This window comes from Danio aesculapii, chromosome 11 (assembly GCF_903798145.1).
Source record: "Danio aesculapii chromosome 11, fDanAes4.1, whole genome shotgun sequence".
NCBI lineage: Eukaryota > Metazoa > Chordata > Actinopteri > Cypriniformes > Danionidae > Danio > Danio aesculapii.
In genome coordinates this window covers 31514717-31534449 of record NC_079445.1, presented here as the reverse complement: position 1 = coordinate 31534449, position 19733 = coordinate 31514717, and the positions used below count along the sequence as shown (strand labels likewise).

The window sequence follows — 19733 nt, the reverse complement described above, 5'->3', positions numbered from 1 at the left end:
GCCAAATTAAAACAAATAAGACTTTCTCCAGAAGAAAAAAATATTATTAGACATACTGTGAAAAATTCCTTGCTCTTTTCCATAATTTGGAAAATATTATTCAAAGGGGGGCTAATAATTCTGACTACAACTGTATATCACATCACAATAGTAATATCAAATTATTCATCCTCTTCTCTGCTTTACAGAAACTTTCAGAGTAACTCTGTAATCTATGAATGTGTTTCTAAGCAGCACTAAACACTCACTGTAGGGAGTGATCATGAAGCCATCAAGTTACCAGCCCAGATCCATGATCACCTGCCTATCAGCACTTCCTGAACAGCTGTCAGTGTGTGGTGTCATTTCCCCCACCTCAAATATTCATGATTCACTCTCATTCAGACTGCACTGTAGGTGTGAACGCACTCCTGAAAGACTCTTCTACAAACGCTTATCCGTCACCTGAAAACACACACACGTTCACACACACACACACTGAAAACAACACACAGCTTTAGAATGCATTCTCTCTGGATTTTATTCAGGTTCTTTAGGAAGAGTTCTGTTCGGAATTACAAAATGCACTGGTAGAAATAGCAGAGAGATAGAGAGACAGAGGAAGAGAGAGAAAAAAGGGGGATTTCTTTTCTTTTTCATAGCCAGAATAAATGTGTAACATCACCAGGTTCAGGCAGCCTCTTTCACAGCTCAACATCAGCAAAAGGGTTTTGGAAATCTTCTTAAATCAGATGATGTGCAGTCAGTTTCTCGTACTGAGAGTTACTGGATTATCTTTTCACCTCTTTTTTTATTTTCTTCAAACAAAAATAAAATCACATTTCCACAGCATGTTGTGTGCTCACCTTACCCACCATTCTCAGAGAACAGTTGGCAATAGAAACAAACAAACATTCTATGAATTGAATCATGTCTCTTCTATTATTATTATCATCATCATTTTATTTTTTCTCCTCTTGGTGCTCTTTTTTGTCTTTTTCATTTTTAAAAATAGAAGAAAAAAGGAACACATTGCTCATAAAAACATCTAACTATATTTATATATTTATACATATATATACTCTTTTCTTTATATTTCTTTTTATATTTTATAATTCCTGAAGTTGACTTGTTAACCCACAAAGTGGCATGCACATTGCACATGCAAATCAGTAATTAAATACCTCTCTTTATCATGGCCTTTTTTTCACTATAAACTTCCTCTTTTGCTTCTAAATGGTTCAGGTCAATAGTAGTATGTATGGCGGGTGGGATGATGTGGGTGGTGGAGGAGAGATGGGACGGGTTTGTGGGTCTGTTTCAGTGACAGTGGCCGCGCGTTTGCAGGAATCCTCACACACTCACAACTTCCTCTTCAACACACACACACACACACACGCACACACACACACACACACACGCACACACACGCACACACACGCTGTGAAGAAACACACTCCCGCTGAGGGTGAAAACGCACTTCCTGCCTAGTGATCCGTTTCCTTTTAGAGAATTACCCAGACTTACCCAGCAACCATTTTATGTTTTTAAAAGATGTCTAATAGATGTCTAAACATTGTCGTCTTGGCTAAAAGAAGACTAAACTTGAGTTAGAATCTAATAGACTACTAAGAATACGCCAAAACTAGACTATAGTCGTCAAATAAACAGTAATGAATGAATACACATATTAAGTCTGTCCAATTTGTCTATTTGATAGTCTAGTTTTGGGCTATTCTCAGATGTCTAATAGATTTTCCAAGTTTAGCCTTGTTTTAGCCAAGCTGTCGACGTTAAGATGTCTATTAGATGTCTATTAAACATTAAATTGTTTGCTGGTTAGTTTTTCTTTTATGTCAGATCTGTTCATTTCTGTTGTTTGATGCTATTATTTAAAGAAATAAATCTAAGAGTGTCTAACATCTGGTTGATTTAAAGGGATAGTTTAGCTAAAATGTTACATTTTGTTATCATTTAATCCACCGACATGTTGTAAACTGTAATTTTTTTTAGATTTTCGAAACATGTTTTAGGGGAGAATGGGGACTGTTGCACCATGGGGCAGTTGCAACAAGACTTATTCCTCCATTTCGGAATGAGCTAGAGTGATAATATTCAAACCATATTCATTAATTCTGAGAGAAATCAGCCCTATGTGTCCATTCCTTCAGTATAAAACCAATTTTTAGGTAAAATTTTTTTTTAATGTTCAGAAAATTTCTCATACTGTCTAACCTGTTTTTTGAAACATCATTCATTCGTATAATTTAAGTCACTGTTTTTTTTTTTAGCTTTAAATAGGAATACCTATCAAGCGTTAAAGCTATTTTATCTCCCCAGGATAGACAGTTTAAGCAGGGTTGACAGAGTTGTCAGTTGCAACCTAAAATTGTTTTAAAAGCTTGCCATGTTAACAATGTACAAGCTTAATTTGATCACAGTTTCAATGTAATTTAATTTGAAAGAATGAATACTTTGATTAATTAACTGATTTCAAAGTTCAAAGAAGTAGTCTAGTAAAGGTCTAGTCTAGCTTATCAGTAAAAAAATATTTTTGTTGATTTTTTTATGGCCCGATAGTTGGCTGTTGCTTCTTCCTTTAATAGTCTGTAGTTATATGGCCAATTTAACACATTTAACAATTTAACCAATTTACATTTAGTCTGTTTACCAAAAGAATACAAATAAAATCCAACCTGATGTTTTTATGACATTTTAATGAATGTTGCAACCGTCGACGTGCTCGGGGTTCATGTAAATTCTGCATATATGATCATATGTACACATAGCAATGTGGGTGGGTGTCCAATAGATGTGGGTTTATTTTATTAAAATTTGGGGTTTCCACAAAATACTGTCTATGAGAAACTGAAAGAAATGCACAGAAAGTGTTTCAACTGTCCTCATTCTCCCCTAATATGAAAATAATATATCCTACTTTATACTTCAAAATAGCACTAAATTACTGATTTGGTTACTACATCAGTTTTTTAGTGCATGGCTTACTTTCTCTTGCAGAAAACACAAGAGGATATTTTGGAAAATTAAAAAAACATTTTTTTGATGCATGGACTAAACATACAGATATATATATATTTAGAAATATATATATTTTTTGTTCCATGGAAGAAAGTGCAGATTAAAACTAAAGTCTTTTTTACATCTGCTATTAAGATGCACTATTACTTTTATTACTTTTACAACAACAAGTTTGAGTTAACATACAAGTTTTATTCTTGTCCACTTCCAAAATAGTCAAATGTGTTTAAACAGCTACAAAAGTCTACTTTCACAACTACTTTTACTACTACTATCCACTTATTCAATTCAATTCAATTGACCTTTATTTGTATAGCGCTTTTACAATGTAGATTGTGTCAAAGCAGCTTCACATAAAAGGTCATAGTAAATAGGAACCGTGTAGTTCAGTTTTTAGTGTTTAAATTCAGTTCAATTACTGACCTAGATTCAGATTCAGTTATATACTGACCTAATTCTTAAACGTTATGAATGATTGAAGCCAGATTTAACTTTAGTGTTGTTGTCTAAAAATATATTTGTTTTGGAGGCAAAAATGTGAAATTGTATTGTAAAGTTTTCTAACCCTATTGCAACAAACCTGTTGCAATCACAGCAGAAACAAGAACTGATTTTAAAATATTAAGTGAATCATTATTTTTATTTCAGTTTGTTTCTCTCATAAATATATTGTATGGCTTATCAAACTTTGAATATAATTGACTTTTGATGCATTTGTATCACTTTTAACACTTAAAAGCCCTCATTTACTCTAAAAATGCTGCGTTATTTCAATCAAAATGTGGGTAAAATATGGCCCGACCCAACCATTGGGTTATATTTACATTTATAAAATAATTTTTTAACACAACAGTTGGGTTTGTCCATATCTTATGCAACTTTAGGCTGAAATAACCCAGCATTTTTAGAGCATTTTTCATTTTTGGCTGCACTATCCTTTTAAATATGTCATAAGTATGATTTATACACCCTAAAAATTTGGCTTCAACTCTATTGTGGGTAAAATATGAACAAAACCAATGACTTGATTAATTTACAGAAACAAATTTAACCCAATTTGGGTTAAATATGGACAAAATTAAAACAAAAATAATAAGTTTGTCCATATTTTACCCAAATAGATGTTGAAACAACTCAGCATTACTTTAGAGTGCGTGAAGAGCACAACTATAACTACGTTTATATCAAAAAAACATAAATGTCTGAATTATTCTTAATAAAATAAATCAACAAACCATCAATATGTCTGAATGAGGAAAACATGACATGCATGAAACAGAACAGAACAGAAACAAACATGGCAACGCAGAGAAAAGAGGATGAGCACACACACACACACACACACACACTGTTGCAGGAAGTTTATGAATGAGATATACAAGAGTTACAGAAGAGAAAGAGATAGACAGGCCCAACAAAAACAAAAACAAGGACGAAAAGTTGAAGTACACACATGATGATTCCCCCGGCTTTCGTATCTACGCTTGTGTAACGGCGATGGGAAACTGTTCATTGTAAGGCACTAGAAAACAACTTGCCTTCAAAGCAGCTCGCAGACACACGCGCACACACTCGCAGACGACTGTCCCACTGTCACATGGATGAACCCGACCCTCCGACCGTCAGGAGAAAGTGCCAATGGATCCAGATTGGGATCAGATGAGGAAGATAATGAAGTATGTCATGGTAAATGCTGAGCAGAAATGGATTGGCAAACCCAGCACTAGATTACCCAAGGTGCACAACATCATTCGTATCCCTTTCTGACAAATGTTTTTTTTTTTTTTTTTTGGCATGCACAATGCTTGTGCAGGCCACAGCTGTGCATTAAGTTCTCACTCTCATACATACAGGGAAAAACAAACAAACTACATTACCCATCACCCCCCTCCCTTTTGTCCAGTTCCCCCACACGTTAGCATGCACACACATGAAGCTCTATTCTGTACAAAGGGAGACCACAGGAAGTGGCGTAGCTACATAGAGGGTGACTTGTTTTGGCAGCACTCAACCGTTGAAGGAAAGCCCTTATTTCATATGAAACCGAAAGAAAATACAGCTTTCGTTCCACTGGGACGATATGAAACAAACAGCACATGCTAAAATGCAAGTGTGTTGTGTATCTAACGATGGGCTACTTGTGTGTTGCGAACTGAAAATGGCTTTCTGTTGGGACAGAAAATGAAGATGCGAGTCAAAAACAAAATAAAAGCATTGACACTGAGAGCAAAAGAGGGTCAGAACCAAACTGATGAACAAGCAGAGCCAAAGAATGATGCACCAGTCTTCTTTTCATAACTAAACTCTTTAAAGGACAGTTCACTGCAGAATGCAGACATTATTTATCCACCCTAAACTAAAACGCATTTATTTCTTCTGTGAAACCCGACAGGACATCATTTTCAAGCTTCAAAAAGGATGCAAAACGTATTGATTCAAGCATTATTTTTTAAAGTTTCCACTATTCAGAATGTAAGCACATCATTGTTTTAAAACTCCCATTAACCTGCTTTATTGAAGTCATTTAAATGCATCTTAATAGACCAAATGATTTTTCAGTTAAAGAAAAGGCAATAAACTGCAAACTCAAATACTTTCTTGACTTAAAGGATAATAAAGATTGTTTAATAAAGATAAAGATGTTTTAATCTTGTGCTGCGTTTCAATTAAAATGCAGCATCTTGAGAAAATAATAAGCTGTAAGTTTCCAGCGGACATGCTTTAATGGCTTTTTTAACAGGGCAGCTGATATAACACATGAAATATTGGATGTTCGATGCACAAATTACGTTTTGATGTCAGTTCCAGTAAATAATATCCAAGCAAACAATTTAGTGTTTAATAGACGTCTAATAGACATCTAAACATAGTCGTCTTGGTTAAAACAATGCTAAACTTGGGCTGTCAGTGAAAATCTAATAGACATCTAAGAAATTAACTTAGACTAGTCGTCAAATAGACAGATTAGACAAATTTTATATCTGTAGTAATTCATTTCTGTTTATTTGACGACTAGTCTAGTTTTGGCCTATTCTTAGACGTCTATTAGATTTTCATTGACAGTCCAAATTTAGCCTTGTTTTAGCCAAGATGAGTATGTTTAGACATCTATTAGACATCTTTTAAAAACCAAAAATGCTTGCTGAGAGTCCTGCAAGTCAATTGTAAACTGTGTTTTTTTTTTCTGAGTTACCAGCATACTGGTGTGGATGTAAATGTGGTCATAGAAATTATATTTTCAGATATTCAGTGAATGATGACATTTATTTCAGTCTGTTTCTCTATTTTATGGTTTAAATGCTAATATAGACTACTTGCATGGTGCCAATTTGTCCTTTTTGAAGCTTAAAATTGTCATTTTAATTTAATATGCAAGGATATTCAGATTCAGTTCTCTAGAAGAAAGTTATAATGGTTTTAAATAAAACGAGGGTAAATAAATAACAAAAGAATTAGATTTAACTTTTTTTGGAGAGTGAACTGTTTCTTTGAAAATCACAACCTTCTACTATCTCTTTTTTTAGGTCAATAAAAACCAGATTTCCTTAATCAATCCATTTCTTGAGCTAAAATGGAGCAAATGTCCTGCATTTCAAGTGTGTTTCGACAAAAAGAATACAAGACCAAGAGAACTTGTAAATGGGCATTATATTAACCATGCAAAAAGGTCTACCTAACAATCATGCCTGACGAAAATAAGCCTTCCTGTCCTTTTTGCTAAAGACCTGAGAAGTAGAACAATCCCTCCAATATTCGATGCAACTCTCTGAACGAGCAGGGTGAGACCAAAAAAAAAATGGCTGCCATCCGCTTGAGGAAGCATTGCTAAGAGAGACAGAGAGCCGAGATGGACACCCTGACAGAACTCGGTTTTTGTTTTTTCCCTTCATTACTCTCAGAGTAACTGGGATCTTCCCCCATCATATAACCGTGCCTCCGTGCCTTTAAAAAGCCCAGCAGACAGCGCAGACATGGGGACTAGTTAAGGCGTAGTGTGACTGAGTCCATCACATTAAGAGAAAGAGAGGCCGATAGAGGGGAGAGGGAAAAGAGAGAGGAAAGGGAAGGGTTAGTGTGCGACACTAGAACAGAAGGCACTGTGGCTCTGCAGGTTCATCTGGACCCATGGGCATCAAACCAGGGGCTAACTGGGGGCCAGCTGTAGGTAAATGTGGGCCAAACATAAACAAACACCCAGAATACAGTGGTTTCCTCCCTAAAAGTCTTGGATGTTGGTTATCAGGGGAGAAGGGAGTAAATAAAATGAAAATAAAGTAGAAGATTGGATTTCACATGACTCTGGAACAGAATGACGATAAGAAATAAATAAACATTAAACCGCCCAACTGACCTTGTGATTAGATGGAGTAAATCTGAATGAATCCAGTGAAAGTTGAAACCTGCTGAATTCTTATACTGGCTGCTTGAGGATAGGTGTTTAACAAAATTATTCATGGGTAAACTGAATATATAGTAAAATCATAATTGATCTTCTGAGTCTTCTGAAAAATGACCTAACTGGTCTCTTGATTTTCAGTCTGCGATCAAAAGTCAAAGTATATACAGATGATAGTCCTGCGATCTTTATCTAGCTCTAAATTTAACATATGATATTTTAAGAGAGACAAAGCTGAGAAAGTCTCATGAGCTAATAAAACCATCGTCTGCACTTTATTTAATGGAGTATTTAATAAACATTTGGTCTTTTGTGATGTTCTTGTGATGTCAGCTGGACGGATTCAATGGTAGTAGGGGAGGCTGAATAGGCTGCACCTCTACACCCCTGTGAAAGAGATAAATATGTATATATATATATATATATATATATATATATATATATATATATATATATATGTATATATATATATATATATATATATATAGATATATATATATATATATATATATATATATATATATATATATATATATATATATATATATATATATATATATATATATATATATATATATATATATATATGTTTGGCTGTATTGTTGTATCCTGAGCAGAAGGGGGAGGGTCTCAGATTGAGTAGGCAGCCAAAGACATAGCAAGCTGCCTATGGCAGGGAACAGGAAGGCAGGGTGGAAGAATCATTTCCAGTTACTTATCAAAGACTACTCAGGTCAAAATTCTCAAAAAACTTCTGTCCAAAAAAAAAGTCAAAGGCGAGCTTTGACAGACATGCTACGTCACCTGTCGGGGGACAGTTCTGCAAACATAATAGTGCCCTCTGACGAGTGTATTTTCATTCGGGATGGTTTGTCCATAGTCTAGCCTGGCTAAAGTTGCGCAACAGCACCACAACATGGACAAAGAGTAAACAACAACATTCATCGCCCAAAATACTCACTTGCACTAACTCTACTAGCTGTGAAATAATTCAAGGGGTTAAAAACAGACCCTCTATAAAATGGTTTCTCTTGATATCACACTGCTGCGTGACCATCTTCTTCTACTGAGAAATTAATATGAACTGGACCCTGAATTTGTCTGAAAGACTCTGACACAACTGTCCAAGGGTATCCTGAATGGCCCGACTCTCTCTTTTAAAAACATTCATGAGCTCCGACCCGAACTATTCACTACAGATAGGAATATTCTACTCAGCTGAGGTCACAAGTACGTAAACTTCAGGATGCGATCAGATGTGCATCCTTATAGACTTCAATCTGTGGTGAAAACAAAACTCCAACAAAATAAAGAAAACAAGATGGCCACAACGGACAAAACTCTCGAAAACAAGACAACAAAGTCACACGACCACCTCTATCTTCATTAGCATCACTGTCATCTTCATAAATTGCATTAAGGTTAAGTTTTCATCATTATAATAAGACTATTGTTATTGACAATAGCAAATTAAGCCTTAGAAAGGAGAATGTCTCTCGCCCCGTTTCTCTCTCTGTTCGCAGCCATTGCCGACAGAGCCGTAATGAGGGAGGTTTCACGATTCAGGCTTAATTTTTAGTGCAATCCAAAGTAATAATAAACAGTGCAGAACATCATCTGGCATCCTCAGACGGATATAAAATAGAAAACACTTTCAGAGCTGTCTCGCTATCTAGAAAGGTCTGCTATCTATAAACTCCATCTGCACGTAAAGATCTGTAGACATGGCAAGAGCAACAGGGAGAAAACGAGAGAAAGAACTTCCTCCAACTGAATGGAAAAAAGAGAGCTATCACCCCCTTCCCACAATAAATCATCTGTCTGATATATATATATATATATATATATATATATATATATATATATATATATATATATATATATATATATATATTAATATTTTTTTAAATCAATCATGCAAGTTTCCATCAGATTTTAGTCCAAAAATATCAAAGAAAGTTGAGCAAATGCAACAGAATAACCAAGCTCCAAATGTTCAAAAAGAAGTAGTAATCAATTGAAGACATTCTGAAGAGAAAATAGTCTTTTTCGTCCCTCCCTCATCTGCTGTTTCCTTCTTTGCACACTGTCTTTCCTTGTCAGGACTGAGTGGCAGTTTGTGGGCGGGGTTTGGGTGTGCCACGCCCACCCACCTTCTCTTGCCTGCACTGGGTCCTTTCACATGCCACGCCTCTTTGACGGTTAACCCCTCCCCCAGGTGATGAGGTCACTCAGCATCTTGAGTTGGTAACAGTAAACGTTGATGATAAAACTCATCGATATCAGCCAGCACATGGGGCTGGTTTTGCAGTAGGTAGAGCTCTTGCTCACAAGAGCACTTGCTTTTTCTTCAACAATGTCTGTTTTTTTCTTCCCATTTGATTTTTTGTGTCTTTTCAAGAGGCATAGATGTGAGGGGGGAAAAGGGGGTTCTGGCTTCATTTTCAAAACTCCTTTTTTTTTCCATTTTTTTTTCTTGATTGACAGAGGATGTTGCTCCTCATTTTTTCCCATCAGGCAAGAAGCAATCAATCTTGCTCAGTCTGAGGTGGAGCGTTACACATAACACAGCGACTCTGATCTTTAAAGTTCAGTCCATCCAAACGCAACCACCCCATTGATCTCTCATACGCTCCCATTCCCAACTTTGGGAGTCAACGTAGTCCAGAGAGCAAGAGAAAGCAATAGAGAAAAAGAGAGAGAGGGAGTAGGGAAGCTTAGAGTTCCACGATGGCACATTAGCCCCGTTTGCTTTTCCCCTTCCCCCCTCTCTCAGTGCTGCGCTGCATAAACATCTTGGTTTGAGACAAGTAGTGCCCCCTACTGGCCACCCAGCGCATTAACACCAATCATCCTCGTCCGTCTCGCTATATTGTTCGTGCAACCCCTTCCGGGGCCCACGGCCATGCGGTGGCCGGTGTGGGCCTGGGTGGGGGCCGCGCCGGTGCGGGGAGGGCGAGGAGGAACGGTAGCCGTTAGGCATACGCCGCGGGTGTGGTTGAGGCCCGTGACGAGCAGTCCTTGGTGACCGGGGATGAGGGTGTGAATGTGGGTGGGGGTTGCCCTGTGATAAACTCTGTTCGTAGGCTGGCGGCTCATGGTGGCGCTCATACTCATAGTCCCGTTCGTAGAAAGTACCATCACCCTCTAGGCTGTCCACCGGAGGGCCCCAGCGGCCGTGACGAGGGGACCTAGGTGACGTGTGCCTGGGGGAGCGTGGAGAGGCGTGCCGGGGTGAGCCAGGATGGGGTGAGGCATGGCGGGAGGGTGGACGATGGTACGGCGGTTCATGACCTGGCGGAGAGAAGTTGCGCGGAGAAGGGGAGCGGAGTCGACCCTGGCCTGGGGAGCCATATGGAGGCTTGCGGACCGCAGGGGAGTAGGTGACATGAGGGCGAGGAGTGGACGGGGTCTGGGGCAACTGGCGACGGCCACGCCGGGGGGTGCTGGTCCCCGACGTCGAGGGAACGGGGCTTCCGCTCACAGAACTACTGCCCTACATGAAAATTAAAACAAGGCAAATAAAAAAACACCACAAAATTAACGTCAAACAAAAGAGAGGAGCACACACCGGCAAGAGGAGGAAAAGGAGGAGGAGAAGGAACAGGAGGAGGAGGAGAATCAAAGGAGAGGAAGGGTGAGGAGGAGAGAAAGAGAGAGAGAGAGAAAGAGAGAGGTGTGTGGAAACAACAACAACATCAATAAAAATCAGAAAGAAACAAACCGGCAATGAGGCAAAACAGCAGACACAGAGAAGCCACGAGTCACATCGAGAAAAATGGACAGAAACCACAGTGATAAAAAGAAGATAAACAAAAGAATAACACAAGAAAGAGAAACTGATTTCAGTAAGCAGTCATGATAAGGTTACAGGTGAGCATATGGTTACTGTCTTCCCACATCTGTGTGCTCCAGATACGTTTCATCCTTCAGGATCCCCATGGCAGATTACTGTAAAGATCTTAGCCACGGACTAACACTTATGAATCTTTATGTGTGCTGTGTGATGATTTCCAAGTGTATGACTGCTTTAATGGGGTCATGATACATCTTTTATTAGAGATTACATTTGAAACGCAGGTGTAAGAAATTTATGCTGAATGACAGCTTTTAACATAAAATGTACAATAAAATTGGTAATAATTATAAACATATCTTCTGTAGGGCTGGGTATTGCAATCAATTTGGCCATTATATAACCTTTTGATTCAATTTGCTTCGATTTCGTATTGAATACTTTTTTATTTTATTTAATGTAAGTTTTGAAGACATGGAATGCATTTGTAAATAGAAATAAGAGTGAGGACTAAACAAGTAATTACACATTTACTGATATTTAAAGGGCCAATTTAATAGTCAAATAATTATGAAGATAATCAGATTGATTTTTATTATTTAAGAATTATGGAACATTAAAATACTTTTAATTCATGTTAATTCATGAAATAAATATAAATTGTACTTTTTAAATTGTGCATATCTCAAACAATATTCACATAAACACACATAACAAAAATGGCAATTGGCTCTGCCTTTAATATAGTGTTCTAGTGATGTTTCTGTCTGTCAAACCTCTATCTGTTAATTTTTTTACGTTAATTATTAAAGAGTCCACAATGAAAGCTAAATTTTATGCTATTTTTTGTAAAAAAAAATGTATTATGTAAACATAGTCTGGCTTTCAAAAAAGAAAACCTCTGAAAATGATCAGCAATTAGTTTTACAAAGATATAATTATTTTTAAATATTTTTATAAAGTGTAAAGGTTCATTTCAATGTAATTTAACAGTTTGGATGCACATTTAGATTATGTTGTGAACAAGTCAAAGGCCTAATGTGCCAATTCTGTTTCGCTTATGGCCCATTTCCACTGAGTGGTACTGTGTGGTTCAGTTCGGTACGCTTTTATGGCCGTTTCCACTGTCAAAAGGTACCTAAAAGAGAACCGTACTGTACCACTTTTTGGGTACCTATTTAGAAGTATAATTAGCACAACAAAAGGGTACCAAAAGACGGAGCAAGAGGGCTATTGGTTTACAGATGTACGTCACTCACTCGTGCAACAAGCCAGGAGAATAAAAACATTTTTAAATACACAGCCGAGACATTACACTGTAATAATATATACATATAATAACGAGCCATGGTCAACCTGAGCGCACACAAACCTTGTTGTCATCTTGATAAACAGCCACAAAACTGAGAAGAAGAGTAGAACTACCCTGTGCCCCATAGTTGTTTATAAGGGCATCTAAAGCGTGAGCAGTTGCGCTCACCAAGCGTCTATATTTGAAATAACAAACTTCTTGAGCTGATGATAATAACGTGCGAGTGATTATTGAAGTGTTTCTGACACCAATTCCATTCAGAAAGGAACAATGCGAGAGTGAAGCATGAATAAACAAAGGCGAAGCCCGCCAAAAACACAAAGGAGCAAATGATTCTTTCAGCAACCTAAAACATGAACAAACTGCCATGTTTAACTATTATCATCACCTATTGAACTATTATGAACTTGAAATGATGGAATTACTTTTACAGAGGCTACATGTGCTGGCAAATATTAAAGATACAGATAAGAGGTTTGCACTGACTGGGCTATATGTTGCGTGTTGGTTTTGTAGCCAAATATATGCTGCATTTATTTATTTATTTTATATAATTGCAGACGGTACAGCAGGCTATTTCGCATCATTGATCTGCAGTTACAATCAAAGCATGTTCTTAAAAAGGATAGTAATGAACATTTATACACAAGTATTTATGTGTATAAAGTCTCTGTTTTGTTTTCATATGATATGTGAATGACCTGTACAGCTTTACTTTGATCTCCTCTAGTGAGAATGACATCGACTGAAACTTTCTGTTGTACACCACGCCCACCAAAACAGTACATTGGTACCCTTTAGGCAGTGGAAACATAAGCCTGATAAAGGTGACCCGTACCAACCCATATTGCATCGTACTGTATCACTCAGTGGAAACGGGCCATTAAAGGTGTAGAGGTAAAGGTAAGGGCTGTATAGCCCTGCAAACAGGACCACAATATAAACAAAGGGGTAAAAGAAATTTCCATGACAGCACCATCTTCAGCAGCGCTCACCATGTGTGCTAATGACAACATGATGACATGCTCACACTCTGTTTCAAGGGCCAAGAGAAAGGCGAAGGGGTGAGCGGAGGGGTAGGGGTATAAAATAGATTTGGGATTGGGCTAAAAATGTGCCAAGAGAGCAGGCTACTACTACAGTAGATCTGATAGCAAACCTGCAACTCATATGTGCTGATATTAATTTTATATCTGAAAAAAATGAATAAATCATAACATTTTCAAGTAAGATCTGCAGTAAAAAAACGTTTGGGGTTTAAGCGTTTTTGGTTTAGTGGAGATTAGTGAAAGAAAAAGATTTAACATGACCCCTTATAAGCAGTAGTGTGTGTTCAATCTGAAGATAATTGTTTCATTTGTGTGTACTTCAGTGAGTGTGTGTCCCACCTGTCTGTGCCCTCTGCCCTCACTCGGAGAGCGGGACCAGTGGCGATCAGATCTGTCATGAGGATGACGATGGTAGTCGCGCTCGTGACTGTACCGATCTTTATCCACCGAGCTGTGGTGGTGATGATGGTGGTGATGGTGGCGACGATCTTTCGCTCGACCCCGTTCTCGTTCCCTCTCTTTAGGTGGGAGGTCACCCGACTGTGTAGTGGTGCTAAGATCTGTGCCCAGACCTAACAAGACCAAGTTATGAGTTATCACAGCAAATTATGAGATATAAACTTAAAGAGAAAACCTCAGATATTATAAACACAGAATTGTGAGATGAAACTCTGAATAGCAACAACCAATACAGCTGATTTTCTCAATTGTGCAAAAACATTACAAAAAATGCAGCTCAGAATTTAGAGAAAATCATTAGAATTGCTAAAAAACACATTACTGCAAGACACAAATTTAGAGTAGAACAAAACTGCAAGTTTATAGGCTTTCTTGCAATTCAGACTGCATTTGTAATTCGAAACGGAGAAGTTAGCAATTCTTAGAAATTTTTTGCAATTTTGCATCATAAATACAGACATTACATATAAACAATTATATATAAAGAATTGCGAGAAATAAAGGCAATTTGAAAGAAAAACTATTAATTTCAAACAACATGAAAGTTCTGAACCAAAAGACAGAAATTTAATTTGTGTGATTTAAACTTTAATTTGCAAAAGCAAAAAGCCTATAAACTCACACTTGCAAAAAATAAAGCTGCAATTTTTAGGGAAAAAAGACATCAAATTTATAAATCAAATTCAACAAATTCAGATGAGAAAACAATTCATTGCAAAAAAATTATTTTCTTACTTAGATTTGTGTCTTGTTTCTAGTCCAAATATCAAAAATTTCTTAAATCAAGAAGCATTTTCTAGACAAGCAAAAAATACAGTCTTGTTTTAACAAATAATACTTGAGTTTTACTTTAAAGGGCACCTATGGTAAAAAATCAGCTTTTCAAGCTGTTTGGACAGACATATGTGCATGTATGGTGTATAGACTGTCAAATTGGGGTGATATAAGCACACCCAGTCCTTTTTTTTTAATTTAGCAACATAAAAACGGTGGACCAATTGGAGCGGTTTTCAGATCTACCGCAACTTTACGTAGGAGTGCGGTCCCCCCGCCCACCGAATTGATTGACAGCTGCGCGTATTAACATGTCCCGGTAGTCATGTGTATAATCATATCAACAAGACCAGACGTGCGCAATGCAGCCGGGAATAAAAGGTCTGTTCAGTTCGCTAGGATCATCAATCATCATCAAATGTGATCAAGAGTGAGTTTTACATGTTTAAAATGTTTTAAAACAGAGCATGTGTGTAATGAATTACAGCGATTTACTTCAGCTTTACTTCATCAGCACAGCCGCGTGTCAGAACAATTATAAAGACGCTTCAATCCCGGTTTGTGGACGTTAAATCAGGTTTATTTTGTACATTAACATAACAGATATCCATACAACAGTGGATATTAACCTGTATCCTGTCACATTTGCGTGCAAAAACAGTGCAAAGCTAAACGGGCGCTTTGTCTGTGTGTGTGTGTCTCTGTGTGTGTCTGCTGTGGTGTGTATGTGTGCGTGTGTGCGCGTGAATTTTGTGTGACTCATCGATGCAACTGCACAACAAATACTCATTGGTAAAGTTCTTACTGTAGTATTTCTCACAAACGTTAAGTGAGATCTGCTTCCTATAAGTCTGTCTGTTGTCTGACGCAGCCGAGGGAGGAGATTAAGGCACGCAGAAAGGCACATAGAAACAGGTGGGCGGGGAGGACTAGCCTTAAAGGAGCAGTACAACAAAACCGCCACCCAGTGCAAAAATGTATAAATAGGAATTTAATAAAAGGTATAATGAAAAATCTGATGGTTGTTTTGAGCTGAAACTTTACAGACACATTCTGGAGACGCAAAACACTAATATTAAATCTGAAAAAAGGGCTAACCTAGGTGCCCTTTAAAACAAGCTAATTAATCTGTCAGTGATGCAAGCAAAATAAGATTAATTGTCAGGATTCTGCCACTTCAGTCCTGGTAATTCTAGTTCCAGACACTAGTCCTGTCTTGCCTAATATGTTGTGCTCGGCTTGAGTATTCTCAGGACAAGCACTCATTTTCTGTCACTGTATTCGTCTTTGTACTAGTGCCGCTTCGGTGGGCACGTGGGGTCCGGGCGTGCTCGGTATGCGCACTCTCGTCCTGGTGTTTGTGTTTGTTCTGTCTGCAGCGTGCTGTTTTACTCTCAGCATCTCAGTCTAGTTGGTTTTGGTTGGCACTGGGATGGAACATGCACATTGCATGTGTGAGTGGACGATAACTGTTTACATTATCATGTGCTCATGTCTTGTGTCCTGTTTCTGTTGGTGTTGTGTTTAGCATGTGTTTCATGTTTAATGCGGCATGTGCGTTAATGTTGTGTTCATGTGAACATGCGGTTAATGAATTTTCTCATTGGCTGCGTGTTCTAGTCTCGTTTTATGTCAGCACATGGCTTGAGTTGTTTCTTTGTGTCATGTGCTCTCCTGTTAATTGTCCAGTCCCACCCTCCTTGTTAACCCATTATTAGTTTAGTCAGTTCACCTATTTGTTTGTTAATTATTTCTCTTTATAGTCTCCTCTTGTCTGCTGTTCTGTGCCAGTTCATCACACGTTGTCTTTCCAGTGTCTTGTCGTGTTCAGTCCTGTCCACCCCTGCTCCTCCCTGTCAGCCCAGTCAAGTTTGTTTTTTCTGTTTTAATTATGTTTTTCCCCCTCGGGGTTGTTTTTGTTCCCTTTTTTATTTTTATTTTTTATTATTAATAAACCCATTTGAGTTCCTGCACTTGAGTCCTCGCTCCTGTCCTTTTCCTGAAACCCTGACGTTAATAAGATTATTTTCCTTGTTTTAAGGAAAAACTTACTCAGTTTTTTGACATAGAATTTTTTAAAACAAGCAGTGTGTTTTGCTTGAAAATGCTTCTTGATTTAAGAATGTTTAGGTATTTACACTAGAAACAAAAAACAAGAAAGAAAATCTTTTTTTGCAATGTTGGTAAGTTGACAAAAAACTCAAACTCACAATTCTCTGAAAAAAAACAACAGAATTGTAAGAGGTTCACTTGCAATCTTGAGTTTACACTTTAAACCTGTTAAACCCATTAGTTAGCCCAGCTAACTTAAGGTTAAAGTTTTTTTTTTTTATTAAAAAAAAAGACACCATCCTTTTCGTACTGAATTAATTTCTGTACACATCTTAATAACGACATGTTTGTAGAGTGTGTGACCTGTGTCTGCATCTGTATAGCGAGCGAGGGATCTCTCTGAGGTGCGATGACTGCGATCTCGGTCTCGATCACGATCTCTCCTTCGGGGAGCATGTCGGTGACCCTCCTCTGACACCACCCGTTCCAGAGAGTAATCATCCAATCGCACGCCTCGACCTGAACGCCCATGGACCAATGAGGATGTAGAACGACGCATTGGACTTGTGTCGGTGATGGTCTATAGGGGAAAAAAATGAAAGACAGACAGAGGAAAGAAGAAAAAAGAGTGGAAAAGAAGTTTACATTGATGCGTGTTTGATTATAGATCAGCTTGATTGTATGCAGTGTTACGATTGCATATATATATATATATATATATATATATATATATATATATATATATATATATATATATATATATATGTGTGTGTGTGTGTGTGTGTGTGTGTGTGTGTGTGTGTGTGTGTGTGTGTGTGTGTGTGTGTGTTTAATTGGAAAGATCCGAATGTAATCGTATTAACACTCAATCAATTCCACACTCCACAGAGAAAACCTAAGCACAGTTCAAGAGTTCACACTTAGCTGATGATTGATTACAAAGCTTGTTTGGAATGCTGTCCCTGGGAGAGAGCCCTGAGCTCATAAGATCCACGAGCCCGGGGCTCCCTCCTGTTTGCAAGGCGAGAGGGGAGTTTGAGCTAGAACCAGTGATGTTCTTGCTGTGCGGGCAACAGTGCTAACCACTGGGCCACCATGCCACCCATCTAGGAAAGGAGGAGGAGTAGGGGTGGAAGGGGGGATTCTTCAAAACAAAGATGGCTGTTATATGGAACTTAGGTATTTATAGTGGCTTAGGAATCATCTGATTGGTGAATCATAAATTAAATAATGCAGGGCCGACTGCAAGCAATCATAAGCACGTGATCCTCTCGAAATTAGTTTATAAATAAACTTCACGTATTTTCGTCATGCTCAACGGTAGACAGAAAGAGAAAGAAAGAGAGCTCAACAGGCAAAGAGATGGAGTTCTAGAGAGAAATACAGACAGAAATGGAGAATCTGGGATTGAGAGAGATATACAGATATAGGCAGAGATAGACATGAACATATTAGATTCAAAGACTAACTGTACAGGTATGCAGATGTATACTGAACACAGACAGACAGACAGAAATGGATAGATAGATAGACAAACAGACAGACAGACAGACAGACAGACAGATAGACAGATAGATAGATAGATAGATAGATAGATAGATAGATAGATAGATAGATAGATAGATAGATAGATAGATAGATAGATAGATAGATAGATAGATAGATAGATAGATAGATAGATAGATAGATAGATAGATAGATAGATAGATAGATAGATAGGCTGCTTTTACACCAGTTTTTAAACCAGTGGGCATCTTAATGTAATGTCCATGGCGTAACTTATGCACGTGATGCATGCAACAGTTTTAGTTTATATTGGTTCATGATAGATAGATAGATAGATAGATAGATAGATAGATAGATAGATAGATAGATAGATAGATAGATAGATAGATAGATAGATAGATAGATAGATAGATAGATAGATAGATAGATAGATAGATAGATAGATAGATAGATAGATAGATAGATAGATAGATAGACAGACAAACAGACAGGCAGGCAGGCAGATGGATGGATGAATGGATGGATGGATAGATAGATAGATTGGTGGGGAGATAGATAGATAGATAGATAGATAGATAGATAGATAGATAGATAGATAGATAGATAGATAGATAGATAGATAGATAGATAGATAGATAGATAGATAGATAGATAGATAGATAGATAGATAGATAGATAGATAGATAGAGTCATGCCTTTCATGCACTGCAGCCTTTTTAATATAAGCAGAGTCATTAAATACTCATAGTCTTTCTTTGCCACAGCTGAGCACACAGAGCTCAATCCAGCCATATGAAGTTCAGCACATTTGTCCATGCACACACCCTGAGGTGTGATGGCCAACATGACAGTCGGTAGCAAGTATGAACGCACACACATTCTTCAGCACACATAGCACTTTTCTGCATCTAAACATGACCTGCAACGTTAACAAACCTTCGCCCTCTTTTCCCGCTCACGCACATAATGCCATGCGCCTTATCGAACATGCTAACGACATGACCATTACTGGTAGCAAGTTTCCCAGTCAAATCCATGCGTCAACAACTACGAGACAGCAAATGCTCCCCATGTCCACAGGACCAGAAATACAAATTCACAGGCAAACACACACACGCTCTCTCTCATTCACACACACATACAGGGACACAGGGCTGCAAAAGTGGACAGGAGAGAGAAAAGTAAAGCGAAGAATAGAATATACAGAGGGAATATACAGGAAAGGAGAAGAATGACGTGAAATAAAGAGGCCAGTGTGACATCAAGACATAAAGAAAGACACAGACTCCTAAAACAGGAAAAATAAGAGAGAAAAGGGGGAGAGGAGGAGAGGAAAAGAGAGAACGATGCAGAAAGCCAGAGACGGTACAT

General features: G+C 37.9%; 1 protein-coding gene across 1 annotated transcript in view; it reads right to left on the bottom strand.

The window, feature by feature from the left end:
• Window positions 1-9333: 9333 nt before the first annotated feature.
• The window catches only part of cacna1ab (calcium channel, voltage-dependent, P/Q type, alpha 1A subunit, b), a 145128-nt gene continuing 134728 nt past the window's right edge, over window positions 9334-19733 (bottom strand). The window contains exons 45-47 of the mRNA XM_056467844.1: window positions 17220-17436; window positions 13911-14143; window positions 9334-10910 (exon numbers count right to left, since the gene is read on the bottom strand). Of these exons, the coding sequence (XP_056323819.1) occupies window positions 10254-10910; window positions 13911-14143; window positions 17220-17436 (1107 nt within the window). The 3' untranslated portion in view covers window positions 9334-10253. The remainder of the gene's footprint in view (window positions 10911-13910; window positions 14144-17219; window positions 17437-19733) is intronic.